Below are 21,463 nucleotides of genomic sequence, written 5' to 3' on the forward strand. Positions count from 1 at the left end.
TAATTAATCAATTCATTTGGTCAATAGTGTCAGGTGGTGAAAGATGTCAGAGTTTCTCGAAGCCTAAGATGACATCTTGTTTTGTCCACAACCAAATAATATTCAGTTTATTAGGGGAAAACATAAATAACAAAAACAAGTTATTGTTATTTATTAAACAAATAAATAAATAAGCAAATAAATAAAGAAGTCTTTAACAAGTGCTGATCAAATTTATATTTATTTTTCTTTTTCCTGAAACTTAATTTTATCAATATATAAAGAAGAGGTTTATGAAAACAGCTTTCTGGACATTTTTCTCCCCATTTTTAGATATCAGTATCTAATAATCCAGATAATTTTCAGATCATTTCCTTGTCACCTTTTACTATGTTTTTTTGCAGTTTGCGATACATTTCTTGCTAAGTTGCTCATTATGCATTTTCTCGTGTTTTCTCCGGTGTCGGAGGTCTACGTGCTGGTGAAAGGCCTCTAAATGCAGCACAAGAAAACTGATGTTGATTCAGGTGTTAAGCCTCCTGCAGACTGTGAGTTTAGTGCAATTTTATAAGTTTAGTGCAGCTACACTCTGCAACACGGATGTGAATAAACTTGAGCACGACATCAAGTTTGATGTGTGCAGACTGCGATGACATCACCTACTGAATCGCAGGCTACATCCGACGTCCATTGACGTCGAGGCGCATGAACAGAGGGTCGTCAATTTATCAACGCCGCTGTAGTGGTAGAGAAAAATGTAAACAAACAAATCGAGCCTTTGCTGTAGCGGCATTTATGTGTCGGGGAAAATCAAGAGAAGAGGAGAAGAATATGGCGAGAAAAAAAGACTAACTTGGCACGCCAGTTTTGCAACAAGAGCTCAAAGTACGTATTAGCATCTATTAGCATTTAGCACTGTTGCACTGGTCATCGCATCATTTCATGCTGCATTTCTATTGGCTGGTTAGTGGAGGTAGGTCGTAACAGCTGTCACATTGTGAGATTCTCATCCCAAATTTCTGACAGTCAGATATTTTTCCCAGGCTGTCTTTGATCGCACGACCGTAACAACAGCCGTCCTCGCACCTCTCTCACTGTGAGATCTTTCGTCTGAGACAGCCCCAAATTGCACGGTGTATACGAGGCTTTAAAGGGTTGGTGACCAGCAGCTCGGTATTAAGGTAAAATTGCGGTTGGGTTTTGTAACCTCTCAGCTTGACGGACAGCTCTGTCAGCTGACGAGTTGACTCATCAGAAAAAAAGGTCCTGACAGGTTTGTATCAGATGCAGAACGATGAGAGAGCTGTTTTTCCTGCTTTATAAACCTTTGCACTCAGACCAACCACACCAGTCGACCAATGAGAGCCGGTCACTCAGCCGGCCTGTTCTCCACGCTCTCTGCAGCGTGGATGGTCCGCATGTCTATAAATAGCTTCACTAAGAGCGTTTTTTGTGAGGGTTTTCCATCCTCCTGTCGCTAACCCAAACAGCCCCTTAAAAACAGGCTGTTAGTGCTGCAGCCAACCAGCTGCCTGCTCCGCCCGCCGCATGTGGGGCACATGTAAATCATGTTGGACATGCACACACACACACACACACACACACACACACACACACACACACACACACACACACGTTCACATACTGTACATGCATCAGAAACACACAACATAAGAATAGATGTATAAAAGCAAACAGAAATGACCATTAATACTGTATACACACGTACTGTAGATTATGAGGGATATCTCTCTCTCACACACACACACACACACACACACACACACACACACACACACACACACACACACACACACACACTGACAGCAGTGTTGGCTGTGATTCAGAACAGTTTAGGAGCCATTACCGTGCCCAGAGCAGAGGCGTCATGTTTAGTTAGGATGACACATCGTGTTTAGCTTAAAGTGGTGAGAATAAATAAACTTTATTTAAAAGGATCGTGTTACCGGGAGGCTGGTGTAATTTACAGACGCACACGGTGTCTACTGGATAATATGGGAAGCAGAGGAGGAGAAATTAGGGCATTTAACAAAAGGCAAAGAAGAGAAAAGGGACGAAGACACCAGCAGGAAAGTTCTTTTTTTTTTAAAAAAAATCTAGCATTACAAATCGTATAAGTAGCATGGAAAACTTTCTGAAATTAATTACTGTGATTATTTCTGACACAATGATGCATTATGTTGACCCTGATTTGTTGTCATGTACCTGAAGTGTTCAGGAATTTTTCATTTAAAACTACAATAACTGGACACAGCCTTGTGAATTCGGGCTGTGTCCTCTTTTCTCGATTGCTTCGGTTGGTTGTTTTTTCTCCAGTGAAATTTCAAAACTAAAAACATGTAAATCAAATGAGGCAGAGGACGTAACAGCAAATCAGCTCCACTGCCAATTAAAGACAGTAGTGATTTTGTTTTTGGAAATTATTGCCTGAGGTGGTTACAGCCTCTTAAACAACATGAGATAGTCAGATTACAAAAGATTAACCCTTTGAAACCTGCAGTGACATTTGTGTTTTTTTTGAACCATGAGTAAATTGATGCGATTTCTTTCAAAAACACGGAAAAAAAGACAATGAGCACTTTGAAAAAACATGAATCATAAATTGTAAGAAATGAATAGATTTAAAAGAAAACAATTTTAAAAAGATAGGGGAAAATGCCCAGGGGAAAAAAAGAACCTGGGAAAAAAATATATTCATAATTATTTTAATAATTTTGTAGAAAAGGATAATCCAGCCCATCTCAACGTCACATACAGCTACTTTCACAGTGCTTTTGGCTCAAGATCCCAACGCTCAAAGCCACTTTTCATGTCTACAGGAAAAGCAGCTGGACGACGTCAGTTGAGAACGTTGAGACGCGTGCGGTTTTATTCGACGCTGCAGGACAACGTGATGACATCTGCCACATTAGCACGAAACGGTTGGTGTCAAAAAAAAAAAAAAAAAAGCCACAGACTGTTTTGCTGTAGTTTGCTGTGAGCTGTAACTTCAAAGCTGCAGGTAGAAGATGAGAAGCCCGACAGGAGAAACTGGGTCATCAGGACCCCAAAAGAGCTCAAATGACTCCAAATTTACCACTATGGTTGCTTAGAGAATTGCCCAATTTCCAGTGTAAACAGCACTCAGACTGTGTGACAACATGTGATGTGCGTGTTCACACACACACACACACACACGACATGACACACTGAGAGAAACAAGAGGGGGTTGGTGAGAGTGGTTGTGTTTGTGTGTTGGTTATTGATGAGCAGTTTAGCACCCTCTGAATCACCCTGTGCTGGTGTCAACTCCCCGCGGAGGACTGTGTGTGTGTGTGTGTGTGTGTGTGTGTGTGTGTGTGTGTTTGTGTGTGTGTGTGTGTATGTGCAAAATGCCTCTGAATGTGTCTGGCAGCTCCTCTCCTGCAGGCTGCACAGACTTTTCCTGCAGTCCTGTCTTTATAATTCTGCTTTTGGTAAAACATCAGCCACAAAAAACAGCTTGTTTATTTCCAGCGTCCATGGTTGTTGGTTTTATGTCATATTTACAACTGCACAACTGGTATTTCTGAGGAACACGTGAAGGAATTGTAAAAGTTGTTGCTCCATCATTATATTCTACCTTTCCTTTCTAACCCCGTCATTAACATATATCCTGTTGTTGCTACGTCACTAATGTGTAGGTATAATTACATCGCTGACATCTGTTCGGCCCCGTGTGTTCACATTGAAAGTGAAGAAAACTTGGCCTCATGTTGTCACGTCTTTGACTGCTAGACTGTCTGTGTCCGTTCTCCCGGCTGAACAGATGTTATCTGTAGCTGAGGGAGCTCAGACTGTGTTTGATTGACAGCTCAGACTCACATCTCCTCTCCGTTGTTTCCCCTCAGAGTTTGCGGCATTGATTTTGATTTTTTTTCCTAAACTGTCCATTGTGAGTCTGACAGTGTTTTAGGAGTGCAGTGCAGAATTGGTGGAGTGGTATTTTAAAGAAGGAAAAGACTGAAACACTGATAAACACTACTGTGTTGTTCTGTTTAAAGTCCTCCTCCATTAAAAAATGTGTTTTTCTTCTGTTCATGCCCACTAAAATGTTTGACCTTGACTACACCGACTTGTGTTACGAGGGAGCTGCTTTCACATTCCTCTACTGCAGGAAGCAATGTCTGCACGCTTTAGTAACGTCACACTTAGAGCGCCCCAGGGATGACGTTTTTCTGTCAACCGATGCGGTAGCTGATGTCGCCCTGGTTTCCTCCTTAAAAAGCCTATGGGATTTTTCCATTGGATTTTGGATTTTTGTAGAAAATAAGTTTGTGGCAAACAAACATTTCTGATACTTGCAAGTGTTGTTCAGGATAAGATAATCTTTTTAACCGGAACCGGTCTTGTGTCCATGAGGGACGGCATCAGGTAATAACGCTGTTGGTAAAAAGGTAATATAAGATGCATAAGTGCGTTTCCAGGCTGGGAGGGGAGGTGGACGGTCCCACAAACAACTGACTTATGTGTCGGGGTCTGATTTTTATCCCCACAACTTACCATGTGCCTCTTTTGCCTAAACCCAACCATCTGTGGCTTTGATGCCTAATCGTAACCATCGTGACAGTTGTGTTGGTTGCCATGTGCTGTTTTGGAAACATAAGGACCGTGCAGCATCATCTCACCATGTGCATTTGTTGACATCACCGTAGCAGTATCTCAGAGCGTAAACAGCTGACACTCAGTCACTGACAGAGCGGTGCCATGTGACAAGTTGGGATGAGAACATGTTGGAATTTCTCAATAGGGAAGAAAAATCTGCTTCTGGCTCCTTTTTCCAATTCTAACAAATCTGCTCAACGTTTCAAAGGTTTAATGCTTGGGAAAGGTACAGCACAAGAAAACATATGTTGATCCAAGTTTCAAAGGGTTAGCTGTTATTTGGCAAAACTATATTTAACAAAATGCAAGAATTAGTATATAAACTTTTAAATGTGTCTTGATGGGGACTAGTAAGATAAGATAAATAAGGTAAATTAAAAATATTGAATGGTTTTTTTAAATGTCTGCTTGACTTTAAAGTTGACTGACACTTTGAAACACTGAACTTTTTTTTTTAATAATGTGTCCAGACGTATGTTTTATGTTTTGTCACCATCAGTCCCCCATGGGACATTCCCACTGAGCAGGAGTGTCTGTATGTGGGTTTTTTTTGTGTGTGTGCTTGTGCTTGTGTGTGTATCTTTTTTTTAAATTTGCATCTGAGTTAATGTGTACCAGGAAAAAAAGACAGTAGCTGTCTGTGTGTGTGTATTTCCCAGTGGACAGAAAGACATCGAGGCAGGAAGAGACAAAGATGGTGTGTCATCATTCTGTCCTCGGGGAGGTGAGACATCACAGCGGTGACTTTGTCACTCATCTGTCTTCTTAAATACAAACTCACAGCAGAGACGCACGCTGCAAGTACACATTTATACACAGAAATAAAACCTCACTTTAGTTACTTTCATTCCTACATGCACACACTCTTACCTTACACACACCTTTTTTTTGGTGTGCACTCATCATCCACCACACACACACGTCAACATCAGGGGGACAAAGGTCACCCTGAGCTCTCAGGTGTCACGAGATGGAAAGAGACAAAGAGAGAGAGTCCGGCGATCAGAGAGACAGTAAGCGATGGAGAAAGAAAAGGTGGAGAGGACAGGAGGAGAGGAGGAGGAGAAGAATGAATCATCGCGGTGACAGCAGCTCCCACATGACCAGCCGTCCTCAGGATGACCTGCCAGCTCTGCCCGTGTCGCAGGCATTGTTGCCCGTTTCTCATCGCACTTCACAGCGCACAAAAAAAATCACCCTCTCTCTGAACAATGTATTTATGTGTTCAAAGATATATATTCTTTCAATCACCGTTGCAGTATTTTTTGGTGTGTGCTGTGCTGGTTTCTGTGGGAATCTACTTTCTAAAAGCCAGTTTTAAGGAGCAGTTAACCCTTTAAAACCAGAGCAGATTGGCTTGATTTCTTAAAAAAATAAAAAATGGAAAGAGGGCGATGAGCCACTTAAGAAATGATGTGTAATTATAAAAAGAGAGAAAGAAAAAACCCATATATATATATATATATATATATATATATATATATATATATATATATAAAAACATTAAAATATGATCAAATTATTAAAAATGATTTTTTTTTCTCATGTAACACAATTTTGGTTATATAATTGAATAATTATGAAAATAGTTTTTATTTTTACATTTATTTTGGATAATTTTCCAGTGACTCTTTTTTCCCTCTCTCTCTCTGTCTCTCTGTGTCTCAGCTGTTTTTCCGGTCATTTTCTTGTCACCTTTTACGAATACTTGCTAAGTTGCTTATTGCCTTTATTTGCATGGTTTTGAAAGAAATCAAACAAAACTGGCAGTATGTTTTGCTGGTTTGGTGTTTGGGAAATCCACTTCCTAAAAGTACAGCTTAAGGAACAGTTAATACATTACTATAGTTCCCTTGCCCTGCCTTTTTGAAAGTCTTGCTTTCTTGCAAACATCTGTTCTATTTTTGTCTCACTTTAACACACACACACACACACACCCACCCACACCCACACACACACACACACACACACACACACACACACACACACACACACACACAGAGTTCTGTCTCACCTGAGTTGTCGGTCCTTGCAGACGGCCACCATGACCAGCAGGTTTCCCAGGATGCTCATCAGCATGACCAGAGAAAGGAAGCAGATCAGAGCCATCCGCTTTGGCATGCTGTCGCTATGGCAACACCAAAAAGACAAGACAACAACACATTACTTCAGGTCTGCAGAGTGAAACCACAGTCTGTATCTTTCACAGATAAGAGCACCGAAGAGAAGAAAAGTTTGGCTGCACAGAGACGGAGATTTTTATGTGAAAAATCAATCTTTCTTTTATCAGCCTATAACGAAGCTGAGCTGCATCAGCGAAAAGGACCCCAGTCCTGCTAATTGCTTGACTCGACTTTTCCAAATTAAGTTCAGGTATTGGTTCAGTCATTGGCAGGATAAAACAACTTTTAATGAGACTGAGCGTTTCATCACAGGAAAGCTGGATTAACATGGAATAAAATTTCCGCTGCTCATCAGTTCAGAAATCTGATGTAAAATTACATTATTAACCCATAATGATGAAACACTGACGGGGTAGAAAGTAATTTATTTGATATTGAATCCATATCAACAGTGAAATGACAAAAAGAAGCTCAGAAGTTTAATATCTCCTGAACCTCCAACGTAGCATGCCTGATCAGATCAACCAGCCAAGCAGCCAAACTCTTAAAATCAGCCACACAGATATCAAAGTTTCTGCTCCTACTGTTCGCTTTAAAAGGTCACGATTCCAACTACATAACAAGTGCTTAAAAAGTTTAACATCATCAACATACCACAGGAGAAAATACAGCTCACATTTGTTTGCCATGGTTACTGGTTTGTTATCATCAGAGGAAAACTCGTATAATGTGATCTTGCAATTGTGTTTCATCGATCGCTTAAGTTTAGCGCAAATCTATTATGAAAACCTACTGATCAATATCAACTTAAGAGTTGTTATTTTTGTAACTAAAATAATGCCAACGACATGCTTTAGTGATCGGGCTTTCAACAAACTCCGAAGTAAACCTATCTGCGTCTTTATAAGACTGTGGGAGCAACGGACAGAGTATAAAATGAAATACAGTCCACTTTGGATGGACAGGTAGGCTGCAGACAGCAGCATCCACCTGCAGACCGTGACTCTACGTCACTGCCTGCTGTGCTGAGCTCAGAGTTTCCACGTGGTGATGTCGGAGCCTAAAAGCTTGATATCGAAACTGTTTGTACTTTACATGAACTGACTGACATATCACATCTCCAAATAGCCCAGAATTAAGCCCATAAACTAAATTTTGATGCCTTCTGAACTGCAAGGTTTTTAAATTGAGTCATTCCATTTCTGTTGAGGTGCTGAATGGCATAAAACTGAACATCTTTGACACTGAACATTCAATTTAACGGACGTCTTCGGCATTTCATCCAATGATTTACAATGAGCTGATCGTTTCTCAAGGACTCTTTGACAGGACAGCTCTTAGTCCTGTGAGACGGAAAAAAGTTAAGAAGGCCAGATGTAGGGTAGATTTGCTTTGCACTGGAGGGAACCTTGATATATTTTACGGCATAAAACTGCAGACGCTGCATTTTCACTCCTATATAACTGTAACCTTGGCATGAATTCAACAAAACGTCTAAAGGTGCAGCAAAGTAGCTGCATGAGTTATGAATCAAAGACCTCAGGGTGAGTCGTGTGGTTGAAGAGCCCTCTGAAAATGACTTGTTTAATCTCAGACATGTTTGACATTGGTAATGCATTACAGTAATCCTCACAAGGTTTGTGGTCTCTCGTACTTGAAGGCTTGAAAGTGATGAGGGGAGGAGGGGGTCGCGGTGCAGACACACACCGTCACCGCTGACACAGAAGAAGTGAGAACAACTCCATTACATGAGCACGATTTCAATTTTCTTTTCCACTGTCTTTGTCCTGCAAGTCTCCGGCAAATCACAAGTTTGGGTGCAATTTATTTGTGTCTTTTATGTTCTGTCCACGTTATCTGTGACAAACCTCTGCTGGAGTCTGCAGCTGCACGCCGCCCCTATCTGCCAAATTATTTTACTCTCACCATCCGAGGTTCAAAGGCGAAAGTGATAGTGTGCAAATGAGGCTTGTTCTTTGATCAGTGGTGCCAACACGCTAATCAGATCAAATGAAACACTGACAGCTTCTCAAAGGAAGCATCATTATCAAAAAGGCCTCTGTAGCAACACGCTAATCTTCTTTCATCTCAAATTTGTCGGCTACACAGGCTGACCTCTCCCCCCGAATCAGACATTGATATGCACGTTACTGTAGTAGCAACCACCTTTTAACACAGCTTGTGGATGTGACACACGGCATACAAATTTCCTCTTTCAAGCCAAAGCCTCGGCTCATTTTGGATTTGACAAAGCGTGCAGGAGCAAGAGCAGCACTTTCACTCCGAGCCTACAGAAAGCACACTTACTGATCATTAGCCGCCTGTCAACTTCAGACTCTAAAGCCGCCGGCATCTGCTGCTTAGTGCTTAAGGAACAATTAAGCTCAGCACGCAGCTGTCCAGTGTGAAAGTTTTTTTTTTTTTGGTTTTTTTTTAAGATTTATTACACTACATAGCTCTTATTCAGCAACACATTTTAACTTGGCAGCTGCACAGTTAAGCCAAAGTCCTGAGCTGTGATGCTCAGTTTTTCTCTTTGAGACAGTATCAAAGGTGAAAAAGGTTTCTTTTACACTAATTACCATCACTTGTACAATTATAACTAGAAAAAGAGCCGCGGGGTTTTTTGCCTCCGCAGTGTTTTTGCAAAACTTTATGATGTCACTGTTAAGTTGACGATAAAAAAAGGGGGTTAAAATCATTATTATATATCTTATGAGACATTTGTGTGAAATTTTAACATAATTAGCAGATGAATTCTTGGCCAAAAATGACTTTTGTGAGGTCAGAGTGACCTTTGACACCAAATTCGAATCAGTTCATTTTTGAGTGGATGTTTGTCCTGAAAATTCCTGTCTATCAAATAATGCATTACATTAGTCAGTGCAGGCTGCAGAATATTTAATGTGAGCTCAGACGGGAACAGACAGTGGTGTGTTCTGACTGTGGAAAAACATTCACAGGTGAGCTGTTAGGAATTTGTTTCAACTGGTGTGCTCTCTAAATCTCTTCGTTTTGCACCACACCATGTGTTGTGAATTGATTTTCCAGACGCACGAAGCACGTCTTTTCTCTTAAATCCTGTGTTATATATGTGAGACTGTGGGCAACAGAGAGCGAACGACTGCAGAAAGGCAGAGCCAGAGGTACAAGGAAAGGGCTGAGCCAAACTTGCAACTATGTTGACATCCGATACACGTAAACTTTGACCTGCAGCTAAGCTAAACTTCTGGTGGGCAATCAGCGAGCAACAGCCTCAATTAGGGACAGATGAGGGGTGACTGAGGAAATACCTCCTCCAGACAAGACGCTTTAAAGCTCCAATCCGTCACTGCTCAGCTGGTTTGCTGCCCGCTGAAGACAGAATGTACATACACACTTTTTTGGCTACATTTTTCAAGAGTCTGGGTGATTCTGATGCCTCTAAATGTTGGCACACACTTTTAAAAAATGAATGTTTTGAGCAAAAAATAAGATCCCCTACACTGCATCAGAATATCCTCTGCATTACTGCTTTTGCTGCGATTCTGGAGCGTAACTTTATCCGTCAGAGTGGCTCCGTATCAGGTGGCTGCACTGAACGAGCGACTGAAGTGCGGCTGATTGGATCTAAAGAGGCGTTTTTTTTTCCAGCTTGATGACTGGCAGTCAGAAACCTCGGTGGTCCACGCAGACGGCCTGAAGAGTCGTTGCTGTAGGCAGAGAGCTCGTTGAGTGTGAGAAATCACGTCTGACTGCACACTCGAGTGATTCTGCATGAACCATTGCATCAGCTGAGGTGAGCTGATTGCACACAAGTTGTCATCATCGGGGACTGCCACAAACCTACAGCGAACATGGTGAAAGTGTCTGCAATTGCATCAAAATTTAAAGCTAAAAAATGCAACTTTTGCCCTCAAGTCGGATCAAAAGTGGGTTTTTAGTTCCACCTTTTCCCAGTTGTTTCCCACCTCACACTCGACTGTCGGTGATGTAATGAGAAACTGAAAAAAAAGACGCCTCAAGCTTCAGTGAACGCAGCTAGTCAGGAGTATAAAAAAAGAATAATGCTCACTTTTTATGTTTAGTTTTAATACTATCATTTTTCTTATTTATTCTGCTTTTTATATTTTGTTTTCTTTCCATCTGCTGCGCATTTACTAATGTAATTATTGTACTTTATGCCTTCCTTTTAAATATCACAAGTGAAAAATTGCTGTGGCAGAGCTCCATTTAGTCAGACAATAAAGGGCTAAAAGCAATAATAAAAGAGCACATTAAAGCAATATTACAGACAGATACATAAAGGTGAAGACAGATAAATAAACAATGCCAAAGGGGAGGGTGGGGCTGCTAAATCATGCACAGCAGAGTGCACAGAGGACTGTGACGCTGCATGTAGTGCTGATACATGATTTAAGTGCTCCTTCTCCGACAGTCCTAGAAAGTTCTCGTTCATTCGAGGACACAGCAGTATCAGAAACGAGGTCTGCAGGAGTCAGCAGGGAGAGATTGGTTAGCTAGAATCATCTGAGGATTTCCAGGAATGAACCAAAATGGTGATCACTGCTGTTCATCTCAGACGCTATGGAACGATGAAAAGACTCAGCAGAAACGCTGCGTTAAAGTGAATAATTGCTTCACAATAATTTAAAAAAAAAAATAAAAAATTCTAGTTTTAATTTTAATTTTATTTTAAAAGAAATATGTTCCACTTATTATACAAATATACAAATAAAAAGTACAAATTTATGTTCCAGTGTCCAAGAATGTGAGTGCGTCTGTGTATGCAAAGAACAGATTAGGTGGAAAATAGTAAAAATTACAAACTCCAAGGCAAAAGCCCTGAATGACATCCATAAATATTGCAATGCATGTTTTTATGCTTTGATGGCGGTGGGTTAAAAAATCGCAGTTTGAATGGGTTTCAATGATACATTTTCTTTTGCAATGAACAGTATAAATGTACACAATGTATTTTAGACTTAATGTTGGAGGTGAGCTAGAATTAGCAAGATTAAACAAAAAAAATGCAATCTTGCCAAAATGTATGCCATATGCATGAACACAGCCAAAGTTATGAAAAAATGAAGAATGAAAAGTGCAAAAAATGTGCCAGAGTCCCAAAGAGTTTAAATAACTTAAAAATAATTAAATAACAGCGTCATAGATATCACTGAACTGAACACTGTCTAGCCTCAAATCACCTGATCTCACCCCTCATCCCATCCTGTCCGTTCTCCGTCATCCCCTCTGTTCCTGCTCACCCAAACATGTCGACATCACATTCGTCCATCAGACCCGCATGTGGGTAAACATTTTATCAACAGGGAACGCCTCCAACTTTCTTTACATTGTCTCTTATCAAAAAAACACAGTTTGGCTGGAGCTGAAGGCCTCAGTGGGAATCCCTAATTGCAAACAATAACCGTCTGGACTCTGGCGTTCCCTCTCAGCAGACAAAGACAAGCCCGCTATTATGCAGACTGGCACCAGAGGCCATGGGCGCCGTCCAAACTGGTATCAAACGCTGCTTCCCCGCGTCATAAACAGGGGAAAATGTGTCGAAATGGATGTCTGGGTCATGGCAGATTCTTGTGATTCAAATGAGAGCGAGAGCGGAGGCTGAAAAAAGAGAATAATTACGCTTGAAAGCTCGGGAGTAAAACTGAACTGGTACAGCAGGTGGTTCGCTCAGCTGGAAAATTCGGACAAAGGACAATAAATCGATGCATCAGAGTTAGCGGCCGTGTGATGACACTTTTTATTAAATGGGAACGAGCAGAAATGAGCATTTTTCGACTTGCATGCAGAAAATGGAGAGATAATATTTCTTTTTTCCTTTAAAACTCTTTCTAACTTCTAATTAACAGCTCAGCGGTTTATGGTTTTGTATCAGAAGAGATGGTCAAACAAACCTCCAGATTTTAGAGACAATAGCCCTCATTTATCAAACCAACATACAAACCAATGCAGATCTGAGTGCACAATAGAGTTTGTGTGTGATTCATAAAAAGTTTTTATCTTGCTGATCACAATGAAATGATCAGGCGTTGATAAATTAGGCAGCTGAAATAAAATCGTCATTTACATATCCCGCCCGAGTATATTCTGGATTTAGAGGGTGCGTCCCGAGACTTTACAACAAGGTTGCATACTGTGGCCAACAGGTAAAACTTCTTTTGGGTCGAAATGGAAACACTGATATTGAAGGTCCAATTTAGCCAGCTGGGTCTATTTGGCAGCTTGAGCAGTCGGAAAAACGCAGTTTGGAAAGAAAACGCTGCTGCAGTCCATCTGGAGTTCAATCTGTAATATTTAATTCATAAAATAATATTATGTAGCAACCTATAGTATTCATATATCAATTGTAAAAAAACAAATGAATAAAATTGATTTTGTTTAGGCTTGGGTGGTAATATTTCATACCTTTCTGAAATTTCACCCCGCCCCCCAGATGGTGAGTGTGTTACTGACTTTCAGCTTTTTACACCAATAAATACACAATAAAAATCCACATAAAGTGAAGAAAAATAATATTTAAACACCCTTTTTCCTCATTTTTTCCTTAACTGTCTTATTAACTCATCATAAAATACACTTCATTCAAACTCATCAGAAACAAAGTAAAACTCACCCAAACCGTCTTGGTTACTGTTGTTAGCAATCTGTTGTTAGTAAGTCCACTCTTCTAACAGTCATTAGCTCAATTTAGGTTAAAATAAACTGTCATTTCACCAAATTAGATGTAAAAAACATGTTGTTATTCCCCATAGTCTCGCTCTCTACTGGCCACTGGCTGTTTACAGTCCTGTAACTTCACCTTCCATCACCAGATTAAGCTCTGGTGATGGTGGGAGGGTTAGTGCCTGCTGTGCACTAAATGCAATGAGTTTAACAGAAAAAGGAGCGCCTGTTTATGATGATATTGAAAAACAAACCCTCAGGATCTCTAAATACCGTGGTTATACCATAATACCGTGATACTGGCCAAGCCTAATATTGCTATTCATATAAAAGCCTAAAATTAAGGAGTGTGTGGCCGTGCGTATTGGTTCTGCTTCCATTTTGGGCATAACAGACATAAACGCACCACCTGTATCAGAGCCGGACACCAGTAAAACATTTAGAACCCAATTATTAAAATATTATTTATTTTTTTCTTTTAGATTGTTATAATGATATTTAATCCAAACACGCTGGTTTATTGGTGCGAAGAAAACAAACAGAAAAGTTTTAGATAAATTAGGGCTGAAGAGGTGTTCAGCCTTCGGTGATAGAGAGTGCACATATAGGTGGCGGCGATATATTTTTAAGTGATTAATATGTGGCTGCAATTACTTCGATGCCAGTCAAAATATGGCCAAAATAACTTTGCTTCCACGCTGATTCGATTCAAGCTGAGACCTGATGTGAGATTTGTTCGTAGCCTCTGCTCACGCTCATATTAATAAATGCCGAGCATTGTATAGAAATGACTGTACACCCAGTTTTTCTCCTGCACGTTCTTTTCATAAATGAGGGCCGTTAAGTCCTAAACTTCAGTTTTTGTCACATCTGTATCCATCTAAAGCCTCAAATTCTTGGAAATGTGCTTCTTAATAAAAATAAACAGTCACCAGCATGGATCAACTTAACACCTGTGTGAAGTCTATTCAAATAAACGTCAAACTAAAAACTCCCCCCAGCTCCAGGATCAATAAATGAAACATCATTTATAACCTTTTCGTCTCAAATCTGGAATTACACACCTTTGTAGATGTATAAAATTGCCAATCAAGTTTTGACGTGGTGTTTTAGTCACAGTGAAGGTGCCCACCTCTAAACTGTCCCACAAGATTATTTTCTTTGCCGTGACGAGGGCTCTTTCAGCAGCTGAAGCAGCCGCTGAGGTTTACCCCTGAACGTCAGGTTTCGGTTTCTGCACCAAGTCAAAGGGTCAAACTGGAGTTTTGTTCCAATTAGCCTGTGTTATCTTTACCTCACCTCAGAGAGAGAGCTTTTACAGCATGAAACGAGCGCAAGAAAGAAGCAGCAACACGGTATGAAACACAATCTGGTTTAAAAGAGCTGGCAGTCAAGGAGCTCCAGAGAGCATTAAAGTGTTTGTGACGGTTTCAACGAACGCAACTCAAACCTGGACGCCGCTTTCAGAGCTCGCAGTGTGATGAACATTATGAGCGACAGTTAGTCTGGTGTGAAAAAAAAGTTGGCTTCATTACTTTTTAATTTGCCCGATGGTGAGCGGCTACAGAGCGCTAATGAGGGGTTCTGGTTTCATTCTGATTATTATGTCCATAGTTTTGGCCATCGTTTCTATTTTTAATAAGAGCGCTGTATTCAACAAGTAAAATGTTGAACCTGGGGAAAAGTAACGTTAAAGTGAGGAAACAGACAGATAACGAGTTGTAAACAAACCTGCAGTTTAGACAAACATATTGGGACGAGAAAACAAAATATTAAATTATTTCTGAAACTCTCTGTTGTAAACTGCTGTTTAACTTTGACCTGATGTACTTGCCGTAGTAGTGTGCACATAGTTTTTCTGTATAATGCGGGAGTATAACAGCACAGTACAACTGTGTGAATGCTGAATCATTCACACAGTTGGTATCCAAATTTTAAACTTCCTATTCTTATTTCATCGATTTCTTCCATAAAGTTTTACTTCTGTATACTTTTAGCTACAAAAAATGTTCAACTCTTTAAGAACCTGCTTAGATTTAAGTTTTTTCTTGATTTCTACTACCATTTTTGTAATGGGAGTGAATGGACAGAATGTCAAAACTCATTTTTCACTTTTAACTTCAGCGTCTTCCGCATACTTTCAGCTACAGACTTTTAAAACTTTAAACTGGTGACAAAACTTTGAGCTATTAAACTTGCATAGCTTACATTTAGCTTTCTGATACCTTTAACAGATTTCGTTTTAACTTACAGGGAGACGATAACACAAAGCTTTCTGAAGATGTGATTAATTGTAAAATAAATCTTCTCCATCAGGGAATTCTACAACTCTCTTGATACTTTTACAGGCTTCAGATTTTAGTTTCAAAAAGGTCACAAAATAATTATAGTTTTCCAAACACTTTTAATAAACAACTACATACCAGCCACAGAAATGATTCAAATGTCAAGTATTTTGCCCTTCAAAGACATTATGACTTGTATTTGACTTTTTTCTACTCAATTTGCTTTTTAAAAAGTAAGAAGCATTTCTTCTTTTGGTTAATTGCTTTGAACTTCCTTAACTTCCCTTTTCAAGAAATGCATTTAAGCTCTTAGCCTCTTTATATGACGTAGTTTTACTTTCAATTCTGCCATTTTACATTTTAGCTTCAAGGTTTTTAAGCAGTGAAGTGCATTTGAACTTTGACAATTTTTGGGCAACTTTTTTCATTTTCTGCATGCTTTCAACAATGCATTGTGATTCATTCAAGTTATAATCTGCTCCTCGTGATTTATGTCCAGTCCCGATGTTCAGTGCTGATGCACCACTACAGTACGGTGGAAAGTAAGAACATGGGAGTTTAGTGCATGTGGAGTTCATAACCTGTCAAAGACCTGCAGCGTCAGACAAATGTTTTCATTGAAAGTGTCCTGATGCTTTAAATTTTCCATTCTTGTGCATTAACTTTCTGTTTGACTTCAAAATAAAAAGGTTTAAATTGTGATAGGCTGATCCAATGTTTGATTGTCTGACTGCTCATATTTCTTACTCTTAAGGACTTCTATGTCAGCAGCACTTTGGCCAAGTTTTTTTGTTCTGCCTTTCATCACAAACACGTTTAAAAAGGCCTCCACTTTTACAGATCTGACTAATCAATAATCAGACACAAAGCAGAAGAGCGCAACACAAGCAAAGCAAAGGTGACGATCTGACTTGACCTGACATTTACCGGGACACATTAACAGGGTATTTTGGTTATGATGACGGTTTTTACAAGTGAAGCGTTCATCCGATTGTTTTCACAGCTAATTGAAGCTCGCTCTGTGCACCTGCCATTATGATTGTAAATGTCACACTTGCACAACTCCCTCAATTTCCCTTCAGCTCCTGACTTTACTGAGCTTGTCGTCTAAAACTCAATAGGTCCCCCCAGTTTTCTCAGAGCTTTTAACCTCCAGCAGCGTTAAAAACTGAATTAGCCTGGAGCACAGCATGGCTCTTTAGGCGCCTCACATTGGCTGCAGACATCGATTTCTGACAACATCCCAAAAACCAGTGCATCATTTCCACCCCCCAAAACAGGGTTGAGACAGGGTTTGTCCAGAAATAAGGCTATAATTGGCCAAAATACCGCAGTGAGGGATCGATGGTCAAACAAAGTAGAGATGAAAGACACACAGATGGAAAATAGACTAAATTTGGGAGAAATCACTGAAAAAAAAACAACACTTGCACTAGATGAACTGCAAGAATACACAAGAGAAGCAATCATTATCATCAGCGCACAATTGCAATCATTAAGTCACGCAAAGTTTCACATAATCTGTTCCTCAAACTCACACAAACATGAACACACACAAGTTCATTTGTGTATCAATCAAAAGCTATTCACTTTATCTATTTTGGCTTTCTTCTTTGTAGCATCACCCCTTCCTCAATCACACTCTCTTTCACACAAAAACATCAACTATATCCCAAATCTTTTCTTAATGATTCAACTTCTGTAACTAAAACACATGCACACTGATGTGCCCATCAGCATTGTAATAACACCTCATTTTACAGATTACATAAAAGAAAACGCCTTTTTGTTTTCAATCACAAACTCCGGCTGCAACGGAGAAAAGCATCAAAGTAAGATGCAGAAGAATCATCCTGTTCATTTATTGAAATTCTGATGTGGTGTAAAGCCAATTTTCTTTTCACAGATATCAGAAATTAAAATTCTGCCGTGACATATCGATGTGTTCTCATCCCTTGTCAACTTGTCAAATTTGGGGCTTTGTCAGTGGACCTACGTGTCAAAATATGACGCTCTAAGTATCCTCCTGTGTGTGCTTTGAATGTTCAAGGACGGAGTGTCATTTTACTCTTGTTTCATGCATGGTCTCTTTTCCAAATACTTTTTTGTTTTCACAGAAAATGTTCAGTTTCTGCCTGTTAGATGCAAACAGTCCTTTTCAAATAAACTTCCAAGGTACCTAAAACACTTTGTTTTTAGAAAAACACATGAAAGTTCAGACTTTCCTGCTTTTTATCTTGCAGTAGTAGCCGGCAGACAGCGCTTTTCATACCAACGTGAATGGTTCCTTTGTGCATCCGTGTCTGATGCTGACATCCACTAATAAAGTGGCAATATTTGACGACTTGGGTTATTGCACGCTGCCTCTAAAACCAATACGCCTGGTGCCTATCATACTGCAGTGAAAAGTGCCTCTGTGGATCTGTATCTTGCACCAACAGAACAAAACAGCAGGATTTCACAAATTGGGAGTAAGAACGGGCTGTCTAATTGAAAAGTATTTGAGTGATATGCGGAAGATTTATCCTGTTTATAAATTTAAATTCCAAAGTTGTGTAAAACCACTTTTTTCTCACAGGAAGTGGCAAACAACAACAACAACAACAACAACAACAACAACAACAACAGATAAAGTTGATTATGTGTCCCTGATGTGTTCAAGAGCAGCCACAAACTTGCAGTTATGTGTATTTTTTTAGACTTTTGGGTATCATCCTTGAATTTTCAATAAGCTGTTGTTGACCATACAAATTTTACATTTTGTTCTGAGGATATGCAGGAAGAATTCCCCAAGTCCGGGCGCTGTCAGTTTTAACTTTAAACCCGCTGACAGATGACTGACAAGAGCTCTCCTTTGCTGCAACATCAACATCGACTCCTCCCTGTATCTCATGTGAATGTGCTACTTGGTAAGCTGTCCTTGAGTTTTGACTTGTGTTTTGAAACCCGAGAGACATAAAAGCTGTTCGGAAAGACTGAAATCAGTTTGTGAATCAGTATAAAGTGCTGAATCATGCTCGGCTTCAGTTATTGTTCATAAAGTTTAGAATTATGACATGACAAGCTGTTAAAGTACAGAACGACACAGACTGGTCTGACTCAGCTGCTTGCAATAGATGTTTTCCTGCTACCATGGAAATGCATTTTAATTGGGCAGCTGTGTCTTTTAAAGAGATAGTTTGGATGTACTTCAGCAACAAAATCAATAAAATCAAGATGATCCCTTTATAACTGCTTAAAAAAAGTTGCTTTTGCTGCCATTTAAGCCACCAAAGCTTTAAAACCACCAAAATACAAAAGTGACAGACAAAAGAGACCTTTTTTGTAAAAAAAATTTCAGGTACAGTCTTATTTTTTTCAGTGTGCTAACAAAAATGAGGACTTCCTGTTTCTGACAGTATAATGTGCTGATAGACCAGGAATAGCTGAGCTCATTTCAGGCCAGCGAAACTCATCTGCACTGAAAAGATGGTCGCCTGAATGTTATGTGACGACCCTTTCTTCCTGAATGGGACGGTTAATGATGTGTGACCAACGGTGTCGGCAGGGAAGGACAATAAGTGTCCACTAACCTTTGAGACACTAAATACACCAGAGAGGGTTCAGAATAGAAAAATACCTCGCAGTCATGTGTGTTTCAGAGTGAAATCCGACATGTGGTGAAAGTCACTACAGTCTAGGACGTCCAGCTGGTGTGGTTAAGGAAGAGTGAAGTAACGTTAACCATTTTCTTTTTCACTGAAACATTTAAACTTTGCTGCATTTTTTGTTTTTGGTGCATTTAACTTAATTTGGCCCAGATTCAAATGAAATGTGAAGAAAAGTCAAACAGAGTCATTAGTCTCTTTACTCCGTCTCTCTCTTCTCTGATCTTCATAATACATGTTGAACTTGTTCAGACTGTGAAGTATCCTTGTTTGACTGTTCTACATCAGGATAATGTTTATGTTAAAACCACAACAGTAAACATAAAATTTCAGCAGGCTGTTGTACAAGCTGTATGTATGTAACTTTTCTCTAGTTAGGGTGCAAAGTCCACCGAATGATATGTTTAATGTACTTAGTTTGATAAGGTTTTTCTACAAATTCACTTACCTGTGGCACTCTGCCACAATATCCGCATTTGCCGCTGTTAAATCATAAACTAAAAGACTCTTATTGTCATTTTCATTATTTTGTTGTATTTAGAATGATGTTATTTAAGAGACAAGCGGCGAGCAGATTAATAGGTTAATAGGTGTAGTAACTCAGGTTCCCAGCGGTGCAGGTAGAGAGAGACGCTGCATCGCTCCGGTGTAATCAATATCAGCTGTGCATGTGGGCTTTCTTTGCAAAGAGAAACAAGTCGGAGAAAAAGTTTGCATCAGTGCACAACCGTAGACACGCTTTGGGTAAGTATGTGATCATATTTAGTTTACTGTTAAGCAAACATATAATGTCTGGCAACAACTTAATCATTCATTTAGTGCACGAGCAGTGTTGTTACGCAAGCATATGCAATGATACATTCATTTACTTATTCATTCACTACTGGATTTTTTTGGAGCTGCATCTCTCTCACAGGGAGCAGAGTATACTCTGGACACAGATGGAGCAGCAGAGCGCCAAGCTTAGTGAAAGTGAATCTTAATCTTTTGTTTATGCATATATAATTTTAGCGTAATTTTTCCAAACTACTTAAGAAAAAACTAGCTCAGTTCCAATGGAAACCGAGCACCCCGCGATCCAGTGCTCGGTCCATCAGTCTGATCTGATCATCTCTGATTGATCCGACTACAAACTGATCGAGGCAGGTCTTGAATCTAAAGAACAGAACGTTTCTTCCCAAATTATCCATCTTGCGACTCAAATTTAACTACCTGTCACAGAGGAAAAAGCAGAAGAACTCTGCATTGCATACAGGGAACCGCAAAAAACTTCAATTTCACAGAGGGGGCACAGAATCATTGCAAAGGGACACACACATTCTGAGTACATTTACCCAAAGTGTACTCGCACACAACATACAAATAAAGATAAACTGACAGTAAAAATACCAACACAGTAGCTATCACACTGCTCAGCCCACAGCCAATGTTATGAAAGATTTCAGCTTCAAAAAGTCTCTGTTTGAAGCAGGAAAAGCCAACAAAGCACTCTTCCAACATCTAACATGGCGATGTATGAAATCCTTATTATGCACTGCAGCTGGATGTCATCATATGTAATTAATTGATCTCTAATTAACCTGCGTACTTCACTCAGCTGTTAAAATCTGCTATACAATTACCTGTAATTGACACTCTGTGTTGGCTGTACGACAAACATGCTGTGGCTTCTATAAATATCGCTGGCTCAAAGAGGTCAGTAAAGGTCACAATACGCTTAAATACGGAGGAAATAACGAGGCTCAGGCTCTTTCCTCTCCACCTCACATCGAACCTCTACCTCACCAAACAAATATGAGTGAGTCACAGTCATGAATTCAGCAAAAGAATAAGACAACAAATTTCTTCTGCTCCCTGAGCCAGTGGATAATTTCATGTGTGTGTCAAACTCAAATTAGTGAGGCATTAGACGACCGTCAGTGTTAATGTGGGATAAGAAGCGCTGCTATCATATGAGGCTTATTGTCTTCATACCTTTTTCCTACCTTTTTCCCCGAAGGTGCAAAGCTTGATTCTGGCAGCTTCTCACACAAACACAAACACATCCTGAGGTAGAAGAACTCGATACGAGTTCAGCTTCATCCAATTACTTAACATGAGTTTCTCTAAAACATCCATC

At 39.8% G+C, this 21,463-nt stretch overlaps 1 protein-coding gene across 4 annotated transcripts in view; it reads right to left on the reverse strand.

Moving 5' to 3' along the window:
- htr4 (5-hydroxytryptamine receptor 4) overlaps positions 1-21,463 on the reverse strand; it is a 206,020-nt gene that overhangs the window by 95,814 nt on the left and 88,743 nt on the right. For all 4 annotated transcript variants that reach the window (XM_088080755.1, XM_042493792.2, XM_088080753.1 and 1 more), the window contains exon 3: positions 6,638-6,751. In XM_088080755.1, the coding sequence (XP_087936881.1) occupies positions 6,638-6,751 (114 nt within the window). The remainder of the gene's footprint in view (positions 1-6,637; positions 6,752-21,463) is intronic.

This window comes from Plectropomus leopardus, chromosome 8 (genome assembly GCF_026936395.1).
Source record: "Plectropomus leopardus strain MGB_pleo_1.0 chromosome 8, ASM2693639v1, whole genome shotgun sequence".
Lineage (NCBI taxonomy): Eukaryota > Metazoa > Chordata > Actinopteri > Perciformes > Serranidae > Plectropomus > Plectropomus leopardus.